This window comes from Pterocles gutturalis, unplaced genomic scaffold, assembly GCF_000699245.1.
Source record: "Pterocles gutturalis isolate BGI_N339 unplaced genomic scaffold, ASM69924v1 scaffold3491, whole genome shotgun sequence".
Classification (NCBI taxonomy): Eukaryota; Metazoa; Chordata; class Aves; order Pterocliformes; family Pteroclidae; genus Pterocles; species Pterocles gutturalis.
The window spans coordinates 189-25,499 of NW_010100013.1; the positions used below are offsets into that span (position 1 = coordinate 189).

General features: G+C 37.1%; 1 protein-coding gene across 1 annotated transcript; it reads right to left on the bottom strand.

The window, feature by feature from the left end:
- Positions 1 to 798: 798 nt before the first annotated feature.
- LOC104458460 (solute carrier family 12 member 7-like) lies at positions 799 to 23,698 on the bottom strand (the record flags this gene model as incomplete). The annotated part of the gene is made up of 12 exons (XM_010077952.1): positions 799 to 868; positions 913 to 1,017; positions 2,495 to 2,614; positions 3,881 to 3,979; positions 5,200 to 5,318; positions 8,384 to 8,558; positions 10,391 to 10,448; positions 11,151 to 11,249; positions 13,211 to 13,378; positions 17,381 to 17,592; positions 20,006 to 20,247; positions 23,568 to 23,698. Coding segments are annotated over 12 exons (1,598 nt in total), but the record flags the coding sequence as incomplete, so codon positions are not given.
- Positions 23,699 to 25,311: the final 1,613 nt, after the last annotated feature.

The following is a 25,311-nucleotide window of genomic DNA, read 5'->3' on the forward strand; positions in this document are numbered from 1 at the left end:
ACTACATTGGTGCCTCTGAGATGTCAAGCTCAGATACAGATAAAGGCAGCAGCTCATGCACTCCATAGGAACTGCTTACGTCCATTACTCCCACAACAAATGGTAAAATAACACCACTACACTGAAGAGCAACAGAACATCGTGTGCACATGTACGCAGGGATATGATCACAGAGCAGTGACTGTAATTGAAGTATCACATTTAGCGACAAGTTATTTTTTGTGTGTTCCACTGATCAGAGTTCCAATTTGATAATACTCAGACGTGACAATGTACAAGTGTCCTTTTGTTTTTAATTGCTACATAGTTTTTTTTTTTTTTTTAAATTGATAGTTTAACAAGTAACAAATAGTAGTGGACACCTAACCCCATTACCTACCAATATACAGCAAATGGGAGATTCTGTTTTAATGACATGTAAGCAATTTAGAAAGTGTTACTATTAAATGAAGCTACATAAAAAGATTGCCACAAAAAAAGAATTTAAACAAATGGATCCTCTGTATACTTATACAATGTATTTAAGAATGGATATATGTAGAAGCAAAAAAAAAAAGAAATTGCAGTGTTTCTTCTATAGAGACAGCGAGAGTCAATGATAACTGTTCCTCTGAATCTGAGAAAATCTATAAGCCTTAATTTTCCAAAGTGAAGAAGAATTTTATGTCAACACCACATGAATTTAAGTTCAAGTTAGGTTGCCCAGATTCCTAGCAAAGTTGATTACATGCTGATCTTAAGTCACATTCTATTGCGGTAAAATAATACTATTGCAATGACATCAGTGCCATGCCCAAATTAAAACATTATTTTAATGGCAAATTTGATTTCGTCCATTAGCTTTACCAGCAGTATTCCCAATTGATTTCTATATTTCAAGAAATATGTGACCAACTAAGGTGTAGAACTTACCTCCAGTTCTTGGTGTGAGGAGGACCATCTTCAACACGAAGCAAGGCATAGCGAGCTGCATTCAGAGACAGTCCTCGGATTCCATCACCCCATTCTTTTTCCGCTCTTTAAGGTGTGGAAGAGAATCAGTTAGCAGGTCCCACTTAGTTACACACATTAAGTACACTTTATCACACGAGGGATAATGGGCATAAAAAAAATGAACACTTTTTTTTGCATGAATGCATGAAAAAAACCCTCATCTTGCAGGGGAGACCAAGACACAGATCTTGCAGACTAACCAAGACGAAGCAGTCTCGGGTCCCTTCAAGAAAACTAGTTGTAAAGTATTTATTAATATTTATTATGGCCTATTTTATCATACTTCAAAAGCCTTTTTATAATCATGAAGCTACTTAATTTGCTTTTAAGCACTAGAATGAATAAGTGAGGGTTACTTAAAAGGAAAGGTTTTAAAACAGCAGAATGAATAACTGAAACTTGACTTTGTATGGATTAGTGTGTTATATCTTACCCCCAAACCCACCACTACAGCTTTCTCCACTTCCTTTCCTTTCCAGCTTCTCTTCCAGATGAGCCTAAAGCTTTATCTGCCTTCCTGACTACTTTCAATCTCCCTACATTTTCCACTCCGCTTTTTCCCTGTACAAAGCTATGCTGTATGCCATGCAGCCAACTAAATAAGAAAGAACTGTTAGACTAACACATTATTTTCCTTTATGGGGATTCTACTAGAGCAAGGAGTCCATCTCCCTTTTCCCTCCTCCCTTCCCTCTTATTTCCATTCATGAATTCTCACTGAACTTTCTTTCCTCCAAGCCTTCTTTCAAAATTTAGATGAAATATACCAAACAGAATTCAAAAGCTTTGAAGAACAGCGTGGCAATTAAAATGTACCCTGACAGCACAATCATGTAACTTTCTTTTACTGAGTTATCCAAAAGGTATGTTGATTAGTAGGGGTTTTTTTTGTTGCTTTTTCTGGGTTTTGGGGGAGCAGGGGGGTGGTTTTCGTTTTTTATGAACTCGGTACATTAGGTCTCCTGTTTGCACAGCATTTCTTACTGTGTGGCTCTGTACATTTGTCAACTGTACAAAATGCAAAGTATTTTGTAATTCAAAGATTATCTAAGCCGTCAGAAAACATAACAATCCAGAGCACCCACTGAAAATTCAGTATGATTCATTCTAAAAAAGTGTTAAAGTCCATACAAAAGAGTAGAGCCTTTGGGCTTCAGCACAAGTTAATAATACGGTAGCAGTTCAGTAATAGCTACTGCTTGATATTAAAGGGTGATGTTCCTCAAGCACCAAAACTTTACACCATAATCTCTGCTCAAATGAGTTTCCCAGCCATATTGGTTCTTATTTGGATTAGTCCTGACTATCGAGAAATTTGGAACAGAGCTTGCAGAGAAATTAGAACCTGAAAATTGACAATGCTTAAAAAAGATGGGGTTATACCTCGTTTCAAGGAATACTCTTCATTCTATTACTTCAGTTATATCTATTTCACACACAAGTGCTTTTTGCTGAATGTTAAATATATTAAATATAGAATAAATAAGATGTATGGTCTTACCCTCGATATTCTATGTACTTGTATATACATCCTGCGATAAGCATGGCAACCAGAGCATAGTACCAAGAGCAAATGAACATCAAGGCAAGACATAAGCTCATCCCCAGGAATGAGAGAGTCCTAAAAGAAACAATTTTTTTCTCTCTTTTTTTTTTAAATAGGCATGCAAATGTTCAAAAAGTCAATTTCTTATTGAGGTTAACATCTAGAAAGGCCTTTCTTCAAAGGCCATTTCATAGCTAACAAACAAAAATACATTGTTCCAATTGTAGTTTATAAAACAAATGTACATTCTGAACCTTTGTGTGAAATAAATAATACAATTGAACTAGATATAACAATATTTACTACATTTGTCAGTTCTGAAACTCTATCTGTACCTCCAAGTAAGGTCAGTTTTTAAACACTTCACTATCACTTACTGTTGATTTGCATTTAAGCTAAAAAAAGTTTCCCAAACAATACTAAACAATATTATGTTACTTCCAGCAGAAGTAGTTGATTATTCTAAATTAAATTTGACTCATTGATTATATTTTCCACTTCCATTGTGGCCTGTCTCTTAAGCAAGAACACAAGACAGTAAAAGGGAATACAGAAAACACTGTCTAAAAGAACAGCTGCTCTTTTGGGCTTGACTTAGCCAACCTAGGACTCACTCAAAAAAAAAAAAAATCAAGGCCCATCTCAATTCTGGCCAAGCATTCTGACACCTGCTTTGGCTAAAAGTGATTATGGAGTCACACTGAGTCAGTTGGCTCACTGATCTCCTTGGGAAGCATATATAAAAAAAGAAATGTTGCCAAATGGTTACAACCTCTGCTGCTGCCATTTCCTCACCATAGTCCATCCATCTTAACCACCCGCCTTAGCATTTAAGCTACTTTGTACCTCCTACTGTACCTCTTCCACCATCACATTATTCAGGGGAGGTGGAACAAAAAAACCCCAAAAGACAGCAATCCCCCATTCTCCTTCTTGGTGTTGCAAATACCACTAGGTATTGGAGGTGATAGACCAGCAGATAGGCACTGGTGTATTTGGAGGTTTACATGTCAAACTAGTAAGTGTCTACTGAGCATATTCAAAATGAATTTTCAGAGCTAAAACCATGACATTTCGTTTCATTTTCACCCAGTTCTTTAAAAGGAAAAAATAATAAAGAGCTCTTACATCCTAGAGTCAGGCCAGCTTATCTCCTAAAGGCTCTAGTCTTCAAGGCACTAAAATTTCTCAACAGAATTACTGTTAGAATATTCAGTGCATGAATAATCTTATAACTCATTTAAGTCAGAAAGGAGATTTTGTTTTATTATTACAAGAAAATCAACAATTTAGGGCTGTGTAATTAGTTTTAACTCTTCTGTATGAAGGAATATTCCCTACCAATGGTAATACTTGAAACGAGGTCTCCAATTGGGAGTCCGTAAAAGCGTCTGAACTGCACAAGCCAGATTTACAAACATATAGCACATTAGGAAAAACCTGTTAAGAAAAAAAAAAGAGCATTTTCCAATAGGAAATTAACTATACAGATTTGCATTAATAGGCTGAACACAATCCAAAAAACGGTAGGAACTCATACACTGTGTTCACAGTGGCCAAGAGAACACAAGACATAGATTAAATTAATACCTATAGAATATTTGTCCTCAAAAAGGTATTAGCATAATAGAGAGCCTGAAACAAATATTTCAGAAAGTGTAGCAAACAACTGACAACCATGGCCTACTGGTTTGGGCTGGGCTAGAGTTAATTTTCTTCATAGTAGTTCATCTGGTGCTATGTTCTAGATTTGTAACTAAACCAGTGTTGATAGCACAGGGATGTTTTAGCTGTTGCTGAGCAGTGCTTACACAGCATGAAGGCCACCTCCATTTTTTCTTGCTGCCCTGCCAGCAAACAGTCTTGGGGAGGGGACCACAAGAAGTTGGGAGGGGACACAGCTGGCAGAGCTGACAACAACTGACCAAAGGGATATTAAATACTGTATGGCATCACGTTCAGCAGTAAGAGCTCAGGGAAAGGAGGAAGAAGGGGGGACGTTTGGACAAATGGTGTTTGTTTTCCCAAATAACAGTTACATATCATGAAGCACTGCTTCCCTGGAAATGGCTAAACATCTTCCTATTGATAGTGAATTAATTCCTTATTTTGCTTTACTTGTGCACACAGCTTTTGCCTTACCTATTAAACTGTCTTTATCTCAACCCACAAGTTTTCTCACTTTTACACTTCTGATTCTCTCCCCCATGGCACTGGCAGAGGAGTGAGCAAGCAGATGTGTGGGGCTTAGATGCCTAGTGGGGTCAACCCATAACACACAGGATAAGCTTCCAAGACAGAGTCAGTAAGATAAAATTCAGTTCATACCCTAAAACATTAAATTGTTTTCTCTGTCTCTATTAGATGCATCTGATCTGAAATAGCTGGAATTTTTATTTTAAATTCCAGGTTTTTAAAAGTTGAACATATTTTAACTAGCATTAAAGAACTCTGTTGTGGAAAAAGATTTTGTGCCTAGAAATTAGTTCCAGATAAAATATTTAGTCATTTCATATTATCTCCAGGATCAAATAGGAATATAACTTGTTAGAAGACAGAGTCTAGCATGTATTATTTCAAAAAGGAAAATCATTACCTAGTTAAGTTAAAAATAAAATACTATTTAACTTAAGAACAGCAAACACCACATTCGTACTTACATTGAAAGAATTGGTGCTACACTGTCCAATGAAGCTATCAAAATTCCTATTTCACAAATACCAGCTGTGAGGAGCAGAGCCCAAGTGGGTTCTCCATTTGCTTTTCCATGACCAAATACCTAGTCCAATGCAAGTAAACAGTAAGATTAGGGAAAGCTCTTCATTATACAGTTACTAAATATGTTGCACATCATGAACTAACAAACTGGAACCAAAAATAGTCATTAGTTACAGAGAAAAATGAAGCAATCTATACTACAAAAAGGCCACAAAATTGCAAAAACACACATTTCCAACATGAAAAATGTTTACTAAAATAACCAATGACTACATAAAGTACTATTGAAGTTGCCGTTGAAATAATCTTAAGTAACTTAAATTCCACATACATATTAGATGTATGCTTAGTCTATAAAAAGCTACTGTAGTTGAGGGCAGTAGAATGACTTGTAACACACAAAATAGGCATCCACTCAGTACTTCAGAGCATGAATGTTGATCTTTAAAGAGGACTTACCTAAGTCTATGATCCTGCAGAGAGCCCTACCAAAAATAATTTTGCATGTGGCAATTTCCTTTGGGGAGAATTCTATCCAGCTCTACTGGTGATAGCTGGCGAAATGCTTCACCTGAGGTTCCAGCCATATTTATTCTCCTCTATATTCCTCCATACAATTATGAAGACTAAACCCTCACTCCCATTTTCCAGAATGGCTTCCTTTCCAAATGTCTGTTCTTTACCTCACTCATTCTCCATACTGTCTTCTTCCCTTAGCTTCCTATCATTGATCAATCCTCCTTCTATTAAAATACCATTTTTTCTGCTCATGTTACAAGTCTTTTGGTTTTCTCTTAAATGGGTTATAATCTTGTCCTATATGAATCTCCTTGCATTCATTTCCTTGATCATGCAGCAGCTGTATCACTCCAAAACTGCCAGTACTTTTCATGTCTCAAATCCCTCTTCAAACATCCTGCTTCTCCTGGATTCCTTTCCCCCCACTTCCCAAACAAATTTTTTCCTTCCCAGTCTTCACTCCTTTCAAACCTAACTGATAAGACAGAACTATACTGTCACCCTCTAGCCAGGTACCAAGTTTTTACTTCAGACAAAAGTGAAATTTTTCATTTGCCTCTCTCAATACAACCCAGCACTTACAAATAATTGCATTACAACCCCTTCCCACTCACAAGTCCAACTCTGTCATGATTCTGTCCCCCCACCCCAGCACACTTAGTGTATTTATTTCCAGTTACAGATACAAGTCTTGCAAGTCAGGGAACACACACCACTGCTCTGAACTGTGAAATAAAGCTGCAGCATGTTTGATATTCTTCCACATCCTCATTATCTTTCTCCACCCTTGCTAGAAAGATGCTCCTAAACCAAGGGAACAGGGCTAGAACCTGCCCAGGGAACAAGCCGCCAATGCTGCAGGTGCAAAGCAGCTCAAGGCAGTGCAAGCAGAGACACAGCAGTGTCAGTGTCTGCAAGTGCTGCTGGCAGAACGTTCAGGCAGAGGGGCTGCAGAAGCAGCAGTTGCTGTGTTAACTTGTTGACTTCTTTGTTCATTAACCCTTCTGGCTCCTGCTCCCAGCAGCAATAGCAGTGTACATTTCCAGTGACCATTCTCCCCTTCCAGACCAAGAGAAGAGAAGGACCTAAGAGTATCAAGGATGTAGCTAGCCCCACTTAGACTAGGCACCAGCAGATAGACCAGGAAGCAACAGCAGTGGAATGGAACCAAGTGATTAAAGACTAAGGAAAATAGTTGGCAACAGCAGTATGATTTGCCTCTTAAAAAAAAAACAAACACACCCCACAACACTTAAAAAGACAACCCACCCCCCACCCCCCCAAGCCCGCAGCATTACTTCTTCCATTTGGCTTTGCTTCTCAGCTTTTCCAACCATCTCCTCTAACCCATTCCTTGTGCACTCCTTCCCCCTCTCTTCACACAAGTCTTTACCTCTCTTATTTTTCCATTCCCACATAGTCTGTATGTCTCCCTTCTCCTCAGCTGTTTTCTCCCCAACCCCACTCAAATTCTCCATCATTCACAGTAGTCCTTGGCACATCCTAGCTAAGTAATTTTCTCAAGTCAGGCATCCAGATGTTGACTCACTGTAGGCTTTCCCCAAACTCAGAACCAAACCAAGCTGCTATTCTATACCCAGACCTCACTGCAGATAGATTCTAGGTATCTCTGAATTGAGTCTGAAGTTATTCACCAAGAGTAATAGCCCATTTTTAACGTAACATACTATACTGACCTCAGATGTGAGAAAATGACCTAGAACACTCCAGAGGCAAGTGTGGGTAAAGTAGGCAATACTAAAACATAAGTTTTGTCACATAACTTAGGTATCAAAATAATGATATAAACCTCCCAAAGAGATACATAAAAACAAACGTGTTCCAAATCATCCTCAGGACTCTCTGTACACAACAGCCTATTCTCCTCAATTCAGCCCTAGCTACCTTCAGTGTCTGTGCTATCTGCAATTTCTTTTGTGTGCTAATTTTGACAACTGTCCCCTAACTCTCTTCCTAAAACATTCACAGCTATTCTGACATAGTACCATTTTTTATACTTCAACCCGTTCTTGGTAGGTTATCATTGTGCTGCACAACTGTTGTCTGTTATTGGCAATTTGAGGTAAGCTTCCAAACTTCACCACAGAAATCACAGCTTTGGTCTCTAGACGTTATCATCTTCTGGAATTTTATTTATCTATGAGCCAAGTCTAGTTGTATGGTTTTCACAGCTGCAGCCCAGCAATTGTGTTAAATATCTTCCAGCAAGAGTTATCTACTTCTGTTCGCCAGCTCCCTTCCTCACTTCCTTTGAGAAAAATCAGATTTTTTTATTTTTAAAACATGCACAGGGATGTCAGAACAATCTTAATGCTCAGAGTCATGGGATATAATTCTGTTGTTATATCTTTGCTAACTTCATTTAGCTTTTATGTGTAAGAACAAACATAATTAAATGGCATTGCACAGAAATATACAAGTTCAAACTTCATCTTAGAGCAGCTTCTTCTATTACCGTACACAATTAGAACTGAGCTCCAAATCTTTTTCTCACAGTTCTACAGAATAGCAGAAATGCCTCATTCTTTTTGTTTGTCAAAATATAAGCCATACTTGAAGTACTGTAAAGAAAAAAAAAAATCTCACTCGAATAAAAGGTACAATGCCATCTCTTGCAATGGCCTGCAGCAGGCGGGGTGCTCCAGTTAGACTCTGGAGACCAGCACCACATGTTGAGAAGAATGATCCAATCACTATAACCCATGGAGAAGGCCAGGCCAGCGTACCAACCACTAGATTTCCATTAACCGCTTCTCCAAACCTTAGGGAAGGTGGGAGGGGGTAGGAGGGAAGTGGGGAAAAAAAAAAATCAATAAGCATTAAAATAACTTTTACTATAGCTTAACGTGCACATTTCAAACTTTTTTGACAACATCACTTTCCAACAATAAACACCAGGTCACTGTACGTACTATAGGGTTTCCCAGACAATTTATTTTTATTCTGCTGTTCTAAAGAAAACATATTATAATTGATTCATTATAAGTGCTGCCTCTAAGCAGACATGCAGGAATTATCAGGTATCTTGGCAAACTTTACAGAATTATCAGCAACAGCAAAAGTATTTGTATATGCATCCTTTAGATCCTTGTAACTGCTAGGAACTAGACTGCAGTTAACTGGACAAGTTAAATTCTCGCATATGCCCAAGCTTGGATGCATGGCTACATACTATTTTCAGCAGGCAGAAAATGGGGAACTACACCATTTAAAAATACAGGGGGAAAACACATGCTTCTATGATGACAGTTAAACAGTTGCAGATTCATTCTTAATTCAAATTCTAATGCCTATGTTTTAATTAAACACATGGTAGGAACAACTGGAAAAGATGAAAGACAAACACTCAAATATGTACAACCTACTTTTTCCCATGACAGATGTAACGATCCATAACAAAAAAAACCCCACAACCCCAAGACAGTCTTTAAAAACCAGATCAAAATCCATACATTTTACTGTTACGCTGGATTTCAGACAAACAACTGGCAGCAGTGTAAATGACAGAACAGGGATTCAATGCTTTTGCTACAATGCATCCTGCTCTAGTAACAGATCACCTGCACTCACAGCTTGCAAAATTCCCACTCCCAGTAAATTTCAAATATGTTCCTTTCAAAAATGTGAGTTTATATAAATTAATGCAGGGGCAATATCTAATTCAGATTTCATTTACTGTTTCTTAAGCATCAGCTTGATTTGGTCTGTATATTTACTTGGAAGAAAAAGAAATCAGAGATTTTCACTGATGCAGCAATACTATTTTGAAGCGAAAATGAGCCCCTGCTGCTTCTTGTAGTAGCTTGGATTAGAATCCAGCTTTTAATTTATGGTTTTCCTTTTAGACTAAAAGATTGTGTTTTGAAATAAGCTGTCTCAGCATCATCTCCAACACCTTCCAAACAATACCCCAATGCCACTTTTTCATCATCAAAAGCAAACTTGGGCCTTAGAAGAACAGGGAACCAGACACCGGCAAGGAAACATATGTGAAACCTGCTGGCAAATTCATCTTCATCAACTCAACTTCTCCTAAGGAAGAAATTTATCACAATCTCCATAACATTTATTGCCTTCATGCCTCATTGTGCCACAACTATCCTCAGGCAACAACAAGGGTGAAAACTGACACTACTCCTCATCTACAAATGAGATTTTGAAACAAAAAATAAACATATATCCAGTGGAAATTACAGGCATCTCCTTGTCATGTAACTGTCAAAAATCTTTTCTTGTCTTTGTTCCTCAAGAGCATATTACTTCTCCCAAAGTAATACCACTAACCTTACCCCCACCCATCAGCTCCACAAATACCAACTATGATTTTCTTTCTCAAGAACATTTTATTAGAGGCAGTTCCACATCAAACATTTCTCTTAGATTCTGCTTCTACTTCTTGAAGGCACACAGCCTGATAATCTGACCAGTTTTTGTAGCCATCTCAGTTTAACAGGTAGACTTTCCTTCCAGTTTTTAACCTAAGCAAAAGAAAAGTACATCCGGTATTTCCTAGAAGAGCCACTGAAGAGTCCTATAAGCATAACCCATGATCATACATACTCCCCGTAAAATTAGAAGACGAATATGACTTACTTATCTCTTAGTATCACACGTTCTATACAGGCACCAAACAACACTATACAAGAGAGATCTATTACTGAGACTGAAGGAAGAGTACACTATAAACAATTTATATAGAGAGAGAAAAAAACATTTTTCACTTCAGGATGACATGAAAGTGTCCATGATAATTAAGTGAGGGTGGGGTTTTTTTTGTTATTTTGTTTATTCTGGCTATTCTGCAGTTGTTTTTTGTTTGTTTGTTTTAATTCTTCCCTGATACATTTTTTCAGTTTATGTTCTCTACAACTGCATTTGATGCATAGGTGATTTGTGAAATATTGCAGTAGCCAGTTCAAACATCATGCAACAGAAGAGATACTTTCTCACACAAATAAGCATTTGTGTCTTCTAGGTATTGAAGAAGTAACAACGGCTGTTGCTGGTAGTTTGCTTTAAGATTTTCACTGGCTATACCGACTATAACAAAGCAATCTGCCAACTGAAGCATGATGCTAAAATCCTCTACATCACTTAACTCAAAACACAAACTATATCTTGGAATTTGAAGCACTAGTAGAATGTAGAATAGACATATAAATAAAAATGGATATATTTTAAATAATATTTATAAATGTTACTTAAAATTATAGACAAATACAAAATATCTCTCTTCACTTTAGATTTCATTCATTTTATACTTGGGCAACTCTAATGACTTTTCAATGAAAAACTATTTTATTATAACTACAGAATGTGCACTAGAAAATTAAAGTCACAGCATAAAGGATACAAATGACAGACGTAGTTGAAATAGCCAAAATTGTTCCAGTAGGAATAGATTTTTGAGCATCCTTAAGATCTCCTGATCTGTTTGAACCTGCCATAATACCTTAAAGAGATCAAATTTACATGTCATAAAAACAATTCATATGAATTCCATTTAAATAACTAATAGAATAGGAACATGTAACTTTAAGCCTGATTTAATACATCATTAGCAATGGAGCAGGCTACAGAAGTGTATGAAAATCCTGCACAAATTCTCAATTTGTACCTTCATTTTATTCAGAAATTTGTGTTATCACCCATTGTTGACTGAACAAATTCCAGAAAGCTCAGGAAAGAGAACGATGAAATAAAGAAAAAAAATTCAATTATAAATTCAGAATCATTTCTAAAATGGGGACACACACAGGGGCAGCAAAATATTGTGGATGGATGTTTAAGGTAACAGAGATTCATCAACTTTAGCCAGTGTGACCAATGCACTAACTTTCCCCTAAATAGAGCATGCGTAACAAGATACGCAAGCAAATCAATGAACTAAAAAATAAAAATACAGAAAGAAAAAAGAAAGGAGAAGACAGGAGGTATGAAAAGAATGGTTAGGAAATCACATGTACACATCCTTGTTTGAATCTAACAAGTGAAGACAAATATTTTCTAGCACACACTGTGACGGGAGCAAAAAAAAAAAAAAAAATCACGCAACTGCCTAACTCCACTATCTTTCCTAGAATTGCCCTGACCACTGCTGGAGACAAAAACATAGAAACTGATGTCAAGCCATTTCAGTGCAGTGAAAACCTAACCACTGTCTCAGACATGGCGAGATGTTGATAAAAGAGCCTGAACTAGAGACATGAGAGCAGTGGGGGGACAAGAATACAAAGGGACACCTCTGCCTGGTATTCTACAAGCAACCACTGCTGCAACATCCTAACAGAGTTTTGTTTCATTACTTACTATTACAATTTCTTGAGCTGGGACTTCTCTGGTTATTTCAGTCAAGTGTGACCTGAGGAAAGGGATGTACAACTGATCTAACATTGAAGGTTGTCAAAAAATTCTCCACTAGATACAGTTGCAGCAATGCATGCTTGCAGCCCAGAAAGCCAACCGTGTCCTGGGCTGCATCAAAAGAAGTGTGGCCAGAATGGTGAGAGAGGTGGTTCTCCCCCTCTACTCCACTCTTGTGAGATCCCACCTGGAGCACTGCATCCAGCTCTGGGGTCCTCAGCACAGGAAGGACATGGACCTGTTGGAGCGAGTCCAGAGGAGAGCCACAAAGATGGTCAGAGGGCTGGAGCACCTCCCCTATGAGGACAGGCTGAGAGAGTTGGGGTTGTTCAGCCTGGAGAAGAGAAGGCTCCAAGGAGACTTAATAGCAGCCTTCCAGTATCTGAAGGGGGCTACAGGAGAGATGGGGAGGCACTCTGTATCAGGGAGTGGAGTGAGAGGACAAGGGGTAATGGGTATAAGCTGAAAGAGGGTAGATTTAGACTAGACATTAGGAAGAAGTTTTTCACTGTGAGGGTGGTGAGGCAGTGGCCCAGGGTTCCCAGAGAAGCTGTGGATGCCCCATCCCTGGAGGGGTTCAAGGCCAGGCTGGATGAGGCTTTGGGCAACCTGGGCTAGTGGGAGGTGTCCCTGCCCATGGCAGGGGTGTGGAACTGGATGATCTTTAAGGTCCTTTCCAACCCAAACCATTCTACGATTCTATGAAAAATATTTGACTTAAAGAAATCATAGGCACTTCACATCTTGAATATGCTAATCAATCATCTTAATACTCAGCTGTTCTCTCATGCATTTGAAGATTAAAATATTTTAAATGTATGCATCTTATTTTGAATAAACATTTAGTAACACATGGAGATTTTGTTTCTCTCCAGACATAGAAAATACCATTTAAACTGATTCCTTATTTAAGTCCTATAACCCTCTAAAATAACCAGTCACTTGGACACACAGACTAGCAATATCACGCATCATCAATAAACATTCACGCACACACAGAAAATGTTTTTTTTTTTTCACATCCTCACTTGCGAAAATAGCTCTATGCACCTGTCACAGATGGGAAATAAATCCCTACAAGCATTGTGAAGTAGGTCATGATGTCTGTAAAAACATAAGGGAGTCCACCCATTTTTGTCTCTTCTGATCCAGCAACGGATGGCTGATTTCTTTTCTCAACTATTGATCCTTTTTCTGAATAAGCACTCCACAGATTATCTACAAGGTGGAAAAAAAGAGCCAGCATCATCTCTCTGTTGCAGGATATTAAGCAGTCAGAATGCAATGACCTTATGAATCAGATGGCTTTTCTTACACAAAAATCATGATATTTCCCAACATCTCCGTATAAAGCCAAGAATGCAGCAGCAATATGATCAATACCAATTGTAACTGGTGGACATTCCCACTGTATGCCAGCAGAAATGCAGTAGTGTATGGGATGCATCACACAAGATTTTCTGTTCCACTGAAGAAAGATCTAGTTAGAGAATTAAATTCTAACATACTTGTAGAATGTCTATTTACATAGCACAGACATATGGATGTATTATCAGGATATACTGTGAAAAAAAATAAGGAAACTTATCTCCAGGTTCAGGTAATCTTAACATATATTCATATTTTTTCTTCTTATATTTTGAGAAGCAGACCTAAAAAGAATTGCTACTTAGCTTAGCAGTAACTTGAGTTCTTTGAGACCTGCTGTACAGAATAACCCTGGGCGACAGTTCAGGACTCAGCTGTTCATGATGAAGGTATACTACACGGTGACAAAAACAGAATAAGAGACTCCAGAAGAGAACTGATAAGCAAAAAAACCAAAAAACCAAACACCAAAACATGCAAAGACCAGCAGAACACAACAAACTAAGGAAGCATGTTTGATGGTCAAAGGATAAAGAACCAGGAGCTTTTGAGAGCTTACATTTGTGGAAACACTGGTTGGGCCCCTTCCCAAGGCCAACAGTAACTCTTATTTTAAAATGAGACAAATTGTCCTCTCACATGTAAGGAAACAAAGTAAATACTCTCCCTCCCTATCAAAGAGTCAAAAGATTTTACACCACAGAAAAACAATTCCCATGGACTGCCAGGGTGATGGATCTGATAGCCATGTTTCAGCCATCCAGTACAACTTCAGGGAATTAAGTTCAGTATTCCAAGCCTTCATAACAGTAAAAGGTTCCCTTGAGTATAACAGGAGATTGAATCTTCATAAGTGGCCAAAAGATATGGAACTCACATCCAGATTTGTAACAGAAATCTTACAACTAGTAAGCATACATGAGAAACAAAAGAGACAGCAGAACAAAGATTAAAAGGAAAGTATTCATTGCTACACAATGCTATGGGTGTTAGTTCATTCAAATGAACAGGAATAACAAACTGATCTAGAGATAAGACCAAAGCCACCAAAGAAGAGTTAAGGAAAGAACAGAATTGTAAATTTCAGGAATCTTAGCAAAGACTTGAGAAGTAACATGAAACAAGATAAGATCTCCAAGTCCATCCCTTGGGGAGCACAAAGGAAAGTCCAAAAATCAGTTCCTTATTGCCACGCAAAAGCACTGAATACTTAATGAGGACTTCAGCAGCCTGTGTCCTTTATTCAGTAGGACACAGAAGTGACAATGGCCTGAGCACTCCAAAGTACACAACTAATTGTGGAAGTGTGCACAGCTTAGAGATTTTGTAAAATAGAAATAAGGTTCCCTTTTCATAAGATGTCACACAGAGCTTTGCTACACTAATTTCCTACGCCCATTTTCCCAAATGTGATAATCCAAGTGGACATAAAAGTTAGGGTGAGGAAAAAAGGCCACTTTTCAGCAGAGTCCAGACATTTGTGGGGAGGTTCCCCTCTAGGGCCATTCATGGGTTGCCAAGGCTCCTCGAGCAACATTTAGGGATGCGATGTATCTAACCCAATAACACGCTACCATAAAGCGGAACAATGCTGATGAAAGCTATTTCCAGGATTATTTTATTATTGTTGGGGCCACATTCACGGGCATGTTTTGCCACTTATTTGTTAGGACAACATTCATGGGGATATGTACAAGAGATGCATACTTACTGTATACACAATTGCCCAGTAAGTGGTGTGAGGACTTAGCACACACCTCCTGAGACACCCAGGCATGATATCTGAGTATTCCCAGACACAGATCAAGACACCTAAATGTGCAGAGTCTGCAGCCACGGAGTCTTCATGCAAAGCGTCTTCACATACACCATCAGTGGAGAAAAATCCTCCTTGAGAAATCTTTGTCAGTCAAGTTCAAACTTACATTAGGTATCTGAATGTGTGCTCACACTCAGCAAGCAGGACAGGTGATCTACCTAATTTAGTTTTAGGATTACACGACACTAGGATAGTGAAATACACTTTTATACAGTAGGGCTAGTTCAAAGAAATGTTAATCAGTCAACAAAACCAGAGTACATTTTCCCAAAAGTAGAAAAATTAGTCCTCAACCTGAAAATGCCAATACTGAAAGACCTGAGATGCTAACTATGAGTTTACCTGAAATTGTATTGCTACCCAAGAACTGAAACATGACAAAAATAAGGACAACTTTCTAAGAGAGCTTCAGAGATCAGGAAACTAAAGGCTCACAAGTAGCATCTTCACATGAACAGCTGACAGCAACAATAGCAATAGATAGAAACAGTAAACACATTGGTGTTATCTTTGACTTCTTACAAAAGCAGCATCTATTCACAGTGGTTTTCCTTGAGTTTTGGGGAACTGGGGAAGTCTCAGCATAGCTTTTGTAAAAGGAAGTTGTCAGAAGTATTCAGTTTCCTTAAGGGAAACATAAATGAAGACAATCTGTTTCATTCAGTGTCTTTGAAAGATTCTTCACCCAAGGAATCTATAGTAGCCATGGGATAAGAAGAAAAGTCACATGGATAAAAAAATGCTTCCAAGACAGAAAACAACAGGTAAGAGCAAATGTAAATACAGTTTCAGAATGCAGGAAAGCCACCAGTAAGCTTCCACAAGGATCAGTAGTACAGTCAGCCTGGAAAAAGGAGCTAGAAGCAAGATGAAAAAGCTTACTGGTTATAGTCAAAGATGTAGAAGCAAAACCAACTGCAAAGAAATACAGAAAAACCACATCAGACTCAGTGACTGAACAGAACGTAACTGATGAAATTCACTACAGGTAAGCATCAAGCAATGAACACCAGAAGATGTTATCACTCGCACTGAGCTTTCAGCAGACGCCTAATGGTTGCTGGAGACCTCAGCATTAGGTGACAGCAGAACAGTAAAATACACTTTTATACAGTAGTGCTCGTTCAAGGAAATGTTCATCAGTGAACAGAACCAAAACATAGTTTTACAAAAGAGGAAAAATTAGTACTCAGCCTGAAACCTCCAAAAAGCAAAACAGCAGTTTAAAGCTTACACTGTAGCAAAAAAAATATTAGATCATACAGTTGTCTTCTGAGCTGGGTCAGGAAATGTAAAAATATTAAAATTGTAGATATGCTAAATTATAAAATGCATAGAACAAACCCTAAGTCCCATTTCTTGTAACAAACATTTCAATCAAGAAGAATTTCATTTTTCCTTTGAGGAAACTGAGTGATTTTTTTAAACACAAATTTAGATTCAGAGAACCCTAGGCTTCATTTAGTATTTTTTACATATATTTGTCCACTTCATATTTGATATTTTAAACTGAATTACTAAGGCAGTAGTGATTGCCTAGTGTCCCTAAGTAGAGTTGTGTATTTCTATAAATTAAACCTAATTTTAAGGTCTGGTATCAAAATACCCATTTCATCCCCAGAAGCATTCTTTGTTTGGATAGAATACAATCCATTACACTTTCAAAGTGAATCTTATGACCCCATGCAATTGGAATCCCAAGCTGCCACAACCATACAGGAATGTAAACAAGAAAATCTATACACTTTGTAGAACATCTCCTGTCCAAATGCTAGACTAGAAGCTGGAAAGACTGCTTTTCTCCAACCCATCACTAACTTGCTGTATCACACTAGACAAGCCCCAGGACTTCATTCCTCAACGCACCACCTGTAAATTGGTAAGAAGTTCTCCCTCAGGAGAGTTTGAGAATGTATTAATGAGCAGCTTATTGAAATAAGTGTATTTTACATACAAAAGAGTTAAACACTTTAACAAGGAAATTAGCTGAGATGACATTCAAAATTTTTAAATCATTGTGCTTTCCAACTTACCAGTTAGAACTCCGCTCATTATTCCTGGAATCCCTTGAATTTCTGTTACATTATTGAGACTAAAGTAGTTGTCACATGTAGCATTAAGCAAAGAACTATCACAGAATAGGCGCCACAAAGTTGTAGTCTTTGTTTCATTATTGCTTTCAGTAAATTTGGCACAGACATCAAAGTTGCGTTTTGACAAGGTACGGTTTCCAAGGAGACAGATACTATAAAACAAACACACACCAGTAATCCTTCAATAGAGTTGTGCACTAAACCATTTTTGTCCATTAGGCTTCAGCAACCTGTTATTTATAGTACCTATCTTAGGGCCTATACTACATCTACTAGAACAGGATATAGTCTCTGCATATAAAACTACCATCAATAACCTTTATAACATATCTACTTTAAGGTATTAATAGCTATTTTGCCTTCTGATATATGCTTTGGAAAATACAATTAACTCAAACAGCTTGGCCACTCCAAATAATGGAGATCGTGATTCATGCAGTCCTACAAGAAAGAAGTGAATTAAGTAATACTTAATATATTTAACATAACAATGAGCCTGACCAAGAAAATACAAAGTAAGATTAAGCAAGTATATCATGCCCTTTTCTAGCAAATAAATATTTTAGATGGCCCTCAAAAATCCAAAAAGGTAGGAAATATGCCAGGGGGGCTAAACAGCAAAATTTAAAGGAGTACAAATTAAAAGAATCATGTAGCATGAAGCAATTAAAACACTCAGAAATGAAAGAAAATGAGAAAAATCTGAAGAGTTTGCAAAAAGAAAATTTCAAACAGCAAAGAATACTAAGGATCTAGGAACATTTCATTGCTAAGAGACACAAAAGATGTTTAGGAGGAGATCTCTATTCCAGGCTTGCTTAATAATGAAATAAGATATAATATTTATGAAAACAAAAGAAGGAACATCAAATACAACATCCATGTTAGGCAAATAAGTCAAAAAACACATAGTACACATCTAACACTTCTGAAAGAGCTCAGTTAAGAAGCTGATAACAAAGAGTAAAACCAGACCACTTGGCATTCTAACAAGCATACTAAGCCAAGCAGAATAGTCACCTAATGCAATATCCTGTTTCTGACAGCACTGAAGAACAGATACCTGATGAAGAGTACAGGACACTAGTACAGCTTCAGGGTATGGCATCACATAGAAGTTGAGACAAACAGAAAAGCTGCTGCTAAAAAAGATCCTCTTGCTACTTGCCTTCCTCATTTTTCTTTTTAATTGCTATCAGTTTGGTGACCCTACAGCAGCAGGGTGAGTTGATTCAACTCATGAACACCCTTAGTTTGATTCAACTAGGAGATGATGAGGTAAACCATTTATACAATGGCCAAAACTAGCAGAGGTTAGTGATGCCAACCTAATTAACCAGCTAAGTGGAAGCTGGTGTTTGTGGTGACCAGCTCACCAGTAGATCAGCTTTACCAATAATATAAAACCATACTTGAGTTTCTCATTGAGGAAGACTGTCCAAAATGTGAGCAGTTATATTTATTGGAAGATATACCTTTCTTTTTTTTTCCCACCAAAACCAATAATATATCACAGTAGTAGCCATAGACACGGTTTCCAAGAACTTGGTAATAAGTCTTACCTATGCTACACATCCAGATAAACCCTCTTTCACCTATAAAGGTAACTAAAAAGATTTAAGTATTTCCCTCCTGGAAGACACACTTTCTTAGAAATTCAATTTTTCTTCAGAAAAAAACCATTACTTTTGACCACACTTATTATTTCAATAGAAGACTTGATATTGTTTTACAGTACAGTCCACAAATACTGCTTTAACGCTCAATTTGTAACTCAACCATCAACAACACTTCAAAGTGCTATGGAATCTGTAAGAATCATACAGCAAAGGCTAACTTCAGTCCTATGGAACAGATAGCACTTCATAACAAAAGTCACCAGGCTATTCTGCTAATGTCCTAAGTGTTATCATTGCGCTTTCTCTCCAAACATGAAAAGATGTACAAAAATGCAATGCACGTACTGATAACTGGACAAAAGAAATAATTCTTAGTGAGCTAAGAGAGGTACAAGCTAAAGGCATTGAGAAGCAATATGCCATGGGTGACAATAATAAAATTTGATTTCATTAATAAGAAAGTAGAAAGTCTTCCCGAACAAGTGAATTGAACATTGCAAGTCTCCATTTTAAGTAGGGAGAAATGGAAGTTCCAAAATTTCCTCACGACAAAGAAAGTTTGAAAGTATGTTTTTTTCATAACTATGGTTCTTAGTGACAAAGTTTCCTCATTTTTTTTACTTTATTCTAGAGGTTTTTAGTTTAATTATTTACATAAAGCAGCTGTATTTACTGTTAGCAAAAACACATGGATGGAATAATGGCCAGTAACTGTAAGTACCAGAGAACATTTTCCAGAGTATGAACAATGAGAGAAAGAATCAGATAGGTAACTCAGAATAACAAATAAACACATCATTGCTTAAAACACATAAAACCTAGCATTGAAGACAATATGCTTGTCTTTTGAAGTTTAGCTTAAAAAATGAAATGGCTACAGTAGCTATTCCCTCCCTGCACTTTTTTTTTTAAAGAACCCCACACTACTTAAAGATATTGCACTTACGGAAAGTCAGGTGGGTCAAAAGCAGTCTTAATAACTCCAGCATAAATGGCAATGATGGAAAGAATCACACAAGCAAGGAAGACCAGTGCAAGTTTGTTGACGTACTTTACTCCCACAAAAACTACTATGGCCATCAGAATGATAATACATGTTCCATAAACTCTCATGTTGTTCAGCATAGCCTCCGTTTCTTCCCCAACTTCTTCTGCTTTAAATATAGCAGCACTTGGAGAAATGTAGGTCTACAAGAGATACAGCAAACTATCATACATGCATTAACAAACATTTTATTAAGAAATCATTTACATGGACTTAAAAACCTAAAAAAATTCTATTACAATATCAGTTTTATTCTTTCACAAACGAGGTCAACCATATGACAAGGGCTTTTAGGAAGTATACGGGCAAAAGCACAGGGGAGGCAGGGATGAAGAAAAACAAGTTTTGAGAATTAGGTACTGCTTTTGATCCAGCTTCTTCTCTTCCCTTTAAGAGTTTCCACTCTCAAATTCATGTCTGCCAGACAGGAAAAACCACAAAGGACCTTGGGGGTGCAGGATGTGACAAAAATTATCAGAAAAAACCAAAACCTCAAACACTCAGCTCAAACCAGACATATCCTTATATTCATTGGAAGCATTTGCTGATTAATAATTCCATTGGTTGAAACAAAATATGAAGAGTCAAACAGAAGCATAATAAAAAAACCAAAAATGTTTCCAGTTCTATAGTCCCTAGACTATATTTCATAAAATTCAAACAAAGATACCTTAAAACACTTTTCAAGGTACGATGCTTATGGTGAGTTTATCTTAATTTTTAATGTGAAGTTGTGACAGCACAATTTAAGATTAGAATGACAAAGCTTAGTCCGGTTTTAAAAGGACAATTGAAACTCCTGTCATTTCGAACAGGATTGTCTTACAGATCTGTTTCACATAATTTTGTTCTGGGTTCTACCTGAAAAGAATTTGGAAGCACAGCTTATAGGACTTCTAGCAGTAAATATAGGTGAAAAGACAAACTCTAACCTATAGTTCTGAGACGTACTACACGACAAAGATATCTTTATTCCTTCTTCTAACACCTTTACAAAAAAAAAATCTGCTTAGCTATTAGGGGAATCCTGGGGCTTGAGGCAACTCCAGTCCTCCAAAAAAACTGCTAAATTGTCTATCCTTAAATAATCTAACTTCTAAAGGCAGTAAGAAACTTTGAGCAGGGGACTATCTCAGAACCAAAATCCAAAAATAGACACAGGCAATTATTTACTAGAATTTTCTTTTTAATTTAAAAATAATTAAATGAATTTAATTTACATCTAGCAAATTAATATTTACTAGAATGCTAGAAGAGATGAAAGTTTCACATCACTGTGAAAGAAAGCAAACCAAAAAAAAACCAGCAAAAAAAAAAAAACACCCCAGCAAACCAAAAAACTGATTACAGAGTATTTACACAGCATTACTAGAAAATCCTACATTGTGATGTTGCAGAAGTATCAGGCTCTGTATGGAGGTAATCCAGAAGGGGTTTTTTGTGTGCTTTGTTGCCCTGCTGTTCACAGCGTTTGCTGGGGAAAACCACAGGCAGATGACTGATTTCTGCCCCTCCAAATAATCCAGGGGGAAGGGGTGGGAGGAATCAATACTTGTGCCTTGTGGCCATGACAGGGGTCTGGTTCCGAGGTCTTCTGCCAGATATGACATCCTGAAAGACTTTTTACTTGGAATTCCATAGCTGAAGCCCATAAATGTTTATTAGCAAGACATCAAGCCAGCATGACTCTTGAGCAAGCAGAACAGTGCACCAAATCCACTCTGCAATGTGACATGGTGCTCAGGTTTTAGTATTGATCAGACCTCACAAGCTAGCTGTAGTGAGTGAGGGCTATCTGCACAGCCTCCAATATGATGCTCAATAACTGTCTAGTCTCTCCTGGATGAGACAAAGCTACAGTCTTTCATTGGGCAGCAGCTTTCCCCAGTGCACGTGGCAGTGCCAAGCACGGTAGAAGTTGAAAAGTTTATGGGAGTTATCCTGGAAGTGCTTTTCTGATGCCAAGCCTACAGACTTCCATTCAGAAGAAGGAGAGGAGTCCTCCTAGGCTTTAAGAAAACATGGCTTAAAAGGACTTAGGCCATAATTACCCAGAGTAAGCAGCTCTTCTAACAGAAATGTAGAGCCACCCAGGTGTGTTGACTGCTTACTATAAAGCAGTTGCCAAATTTAAAATCTTACAGTCATGATCTCAAAACTAGAACAGTAAAATGGAAAATCAATTCTAGCACAAAGTAAGTAGAAGCTCCCCTGAAGAGCTCACTAAAGGATTCAAGGCTTGAAGGCATATAGCCTGGGAAAAATGAAACAAGATATATATTGAGAAGTTACAGCAAGGAAAAAAAAACACATTGAAAAGACAAAGGATAGGTAATACCATGAAATCCACATCCTTGTTAAAACTTGAGAGTCACAAGGAAAGGAACCAAAACCTTGTGTTAGATGAAATAATAATAAAAACAAAGTAAGACTTCATTCAGAGTTGAAGTAAAGGGAGATTCCAAAGCAAAAAAAAGATAAACTGACTCTCAAGAGTGAATCTTTAGCTTTTCAATTCCAAGTCTAGGGTGACCTAAAGGAAATGCTAAGTGCATCTGCGCATTTTTGTTTGGAAAAGGAGAGGAGGACACAGAATAAAAGAGCAGCATATTATATGGATCAAACTTTTCATAAGTTTGCTGTGGTGCACCATGAATATAAACAAACATTTAAAGAATAAATTAATTCCTTCACATTTGCAAATAAACTATTTTTAAAACTAAAATACCTGACTTAGCATCCCTAAATCCAAATGACATTTCAGAGGATGTGGAAAATAGGTCTTGTTGACTATGATTTAATCTGCAATCTAACGTGACATTTCACTAAGGACTGCACTATTTCTTATGGGTTTTTTTGTCATTTTTGATACAAAAGTTGTAGTTTTAAGTGGGTACAAAATCACCAAATTAAAATCTTAACGTCTCCAAAGCCTACCTGTTGCTCTGATATTCTTCTCTGCAAAAATCTACTGAAATATTTCCTATTATTTTTTATCTCCAGTTTGTATCTCCAGTTTGGTCCTCTACCTTTAGTTTTCACAATTTTAGGTATGTCTTACTAAAATTATTATAGTTTTCCTTGCAACTCTGTATGTGTACAGTATCACAAGCATAATCTATGGGATATTTGGTATTCAGAACATGTTATGAAAAGCTAACAACAGATATATTGCATCTGGTACAAATTAGTAAGTGTCAGTTACCGAATTCTGTTTGGTTCCTACTTAAAGTAGAACAAACATCAAACAGCCTTTGATTTATTTTTGTATTGCTGATCAGAATTTTTTGAACTTTTTCAAACAGTCACAAGTAGACTACGAATAAATATTGACATACTGGAAATATAGCATCAAAACATTAAAAATCACCAAACTAGAATACCTTTTAGGCCAAGTGCCTTCCTTGGCAATCTCCATAAACCAGCCCAAATAAATTTAATCTCAAGAGAAACTAGTACTTACCAATAAAATTTCAATGGTACCAAGAATGTACATTGCTCCTGCAAAGGTTGTACCCAAGTAGAAACAAAGTCCCACTGCTCCACCAAACTCTGGCCCTAAAGATCTTGAAATCATGTAGTAAGAGCCTCCAGCTGTGAATTTAACCAAAAAAAGGACAGAATTAGAGAACAAAAATTTCAATCATTCAATCAACGTAAACAAGATAACTACTGCATGTGTCTTCATTGAAGTGTTCATACCAAAACTGTGTTCAATGTGTACACCAACTAGGAAGTTAAAATGTACATTTCTAACTGAATATCCACATGTGTGTTTTCTGGGGAACAGAAAACAAACAAAGAAAAAGAGGAAAAAAATCCACAAGCTAAACAATCTAAAAGTAAATGAAGAAAAGTATATACAGGTATAAGTAGATGTGAATCAATCTTTAGTTTCTAACCTCATGCTGCTCAATCAAACAAACTTTCAGAATAATTTCTTTATGAAACAGGAATAAAATAGAATTTGTCTCAGTAATAGGAAAAATTTTTCTTTTCTGTACATGAAACCATTACCACTTTCACTACAGGCATTTTTTTTCACTACATTTGAAAGTATTAGGTAGGGAGTACTTTTTCTTGTCTACTCATACACTGTTCACTTTGCCCCTGATTTTTTACCTTCTTCTCACTCTTATTTCCCATATACATGCATCACCTTTAAGACATAAGCTACCTCCCCCCCAGCATTTCCACTGCACCATTTCCCTTTCAATAAGGCTCTAAGTTTCAAGCTCTTTATCTCTGTATCTAGACTTCCCCCCAGTCCCCTCAAGGTATGCTCCTCTTTGGTTCCCTCTCCATCTTCTCTTAAATTCATGATGTTTGTCCCACTCATGACAACTGAGGAAGAAAGAGGAGACAGAGAAAGGAAGTGCTTTATTTAAATAAACATACACCAGCCTTGTATAAGATTACTCCACAAATAAGAAATACACTTCTAATCAAAAGGTCTGAAACTGCTTTTCAGTATGAACAAATGAGAAACTAAAAAAAAAAAATTAATGATGCATCACCATTCTTTTACTAAATATAATGCTGTTGCATATAATGGCAAGAGACAAGATCCTGCTGCTCAGAAGATCTCTTTCAATTCCAGGTTCCTGTCTATGCTTTCTGTCCCCTTCATATATTCCAGCAGAAGCAGCATTTCTCTAAGAAACTGACACCAGTAAAAAACAAGTGAAAATTAAGACCTGTCTAGTGTAAGAACAGCAAACTTCAAAGATTTCTGTGACACTCAGATGTTCAGCAAAACCTTTACAATGAACTTTAAAAATACGAAAATATGAGGGGGGGAAAGAGCAGAACATTTTAGTTATCTGGACACTGATTAGAATACTTACATTTCATTATAAGTATTTGAAACAAAATTTTCTATTGTATTTATATTTCATATATGGTACTGGATCCATTAAATGCAATTATTCTATACCCTGCACAGGTTGTAAGTGTTTACTTTTGCCCAACTACTTCTGCATCAGTTCTGGAACCTCTTACTAAACTGGAGAAGTTCTGTAAGTGAGGAATTCTTTTTACTTTGTTAGGTAAACACCTCAGAGTTCATAACAATGTCTAAACACCAGTATTATCAACTAGTGTGTTGAGAAACTGAAGAGCACAAGAGCTTCCAAGGCTTGCTGATTTTGCGTCTCAAAAAAATCAGCTTCATAACTGAAGAGGAACAAGCTCATCTATTTATCCTG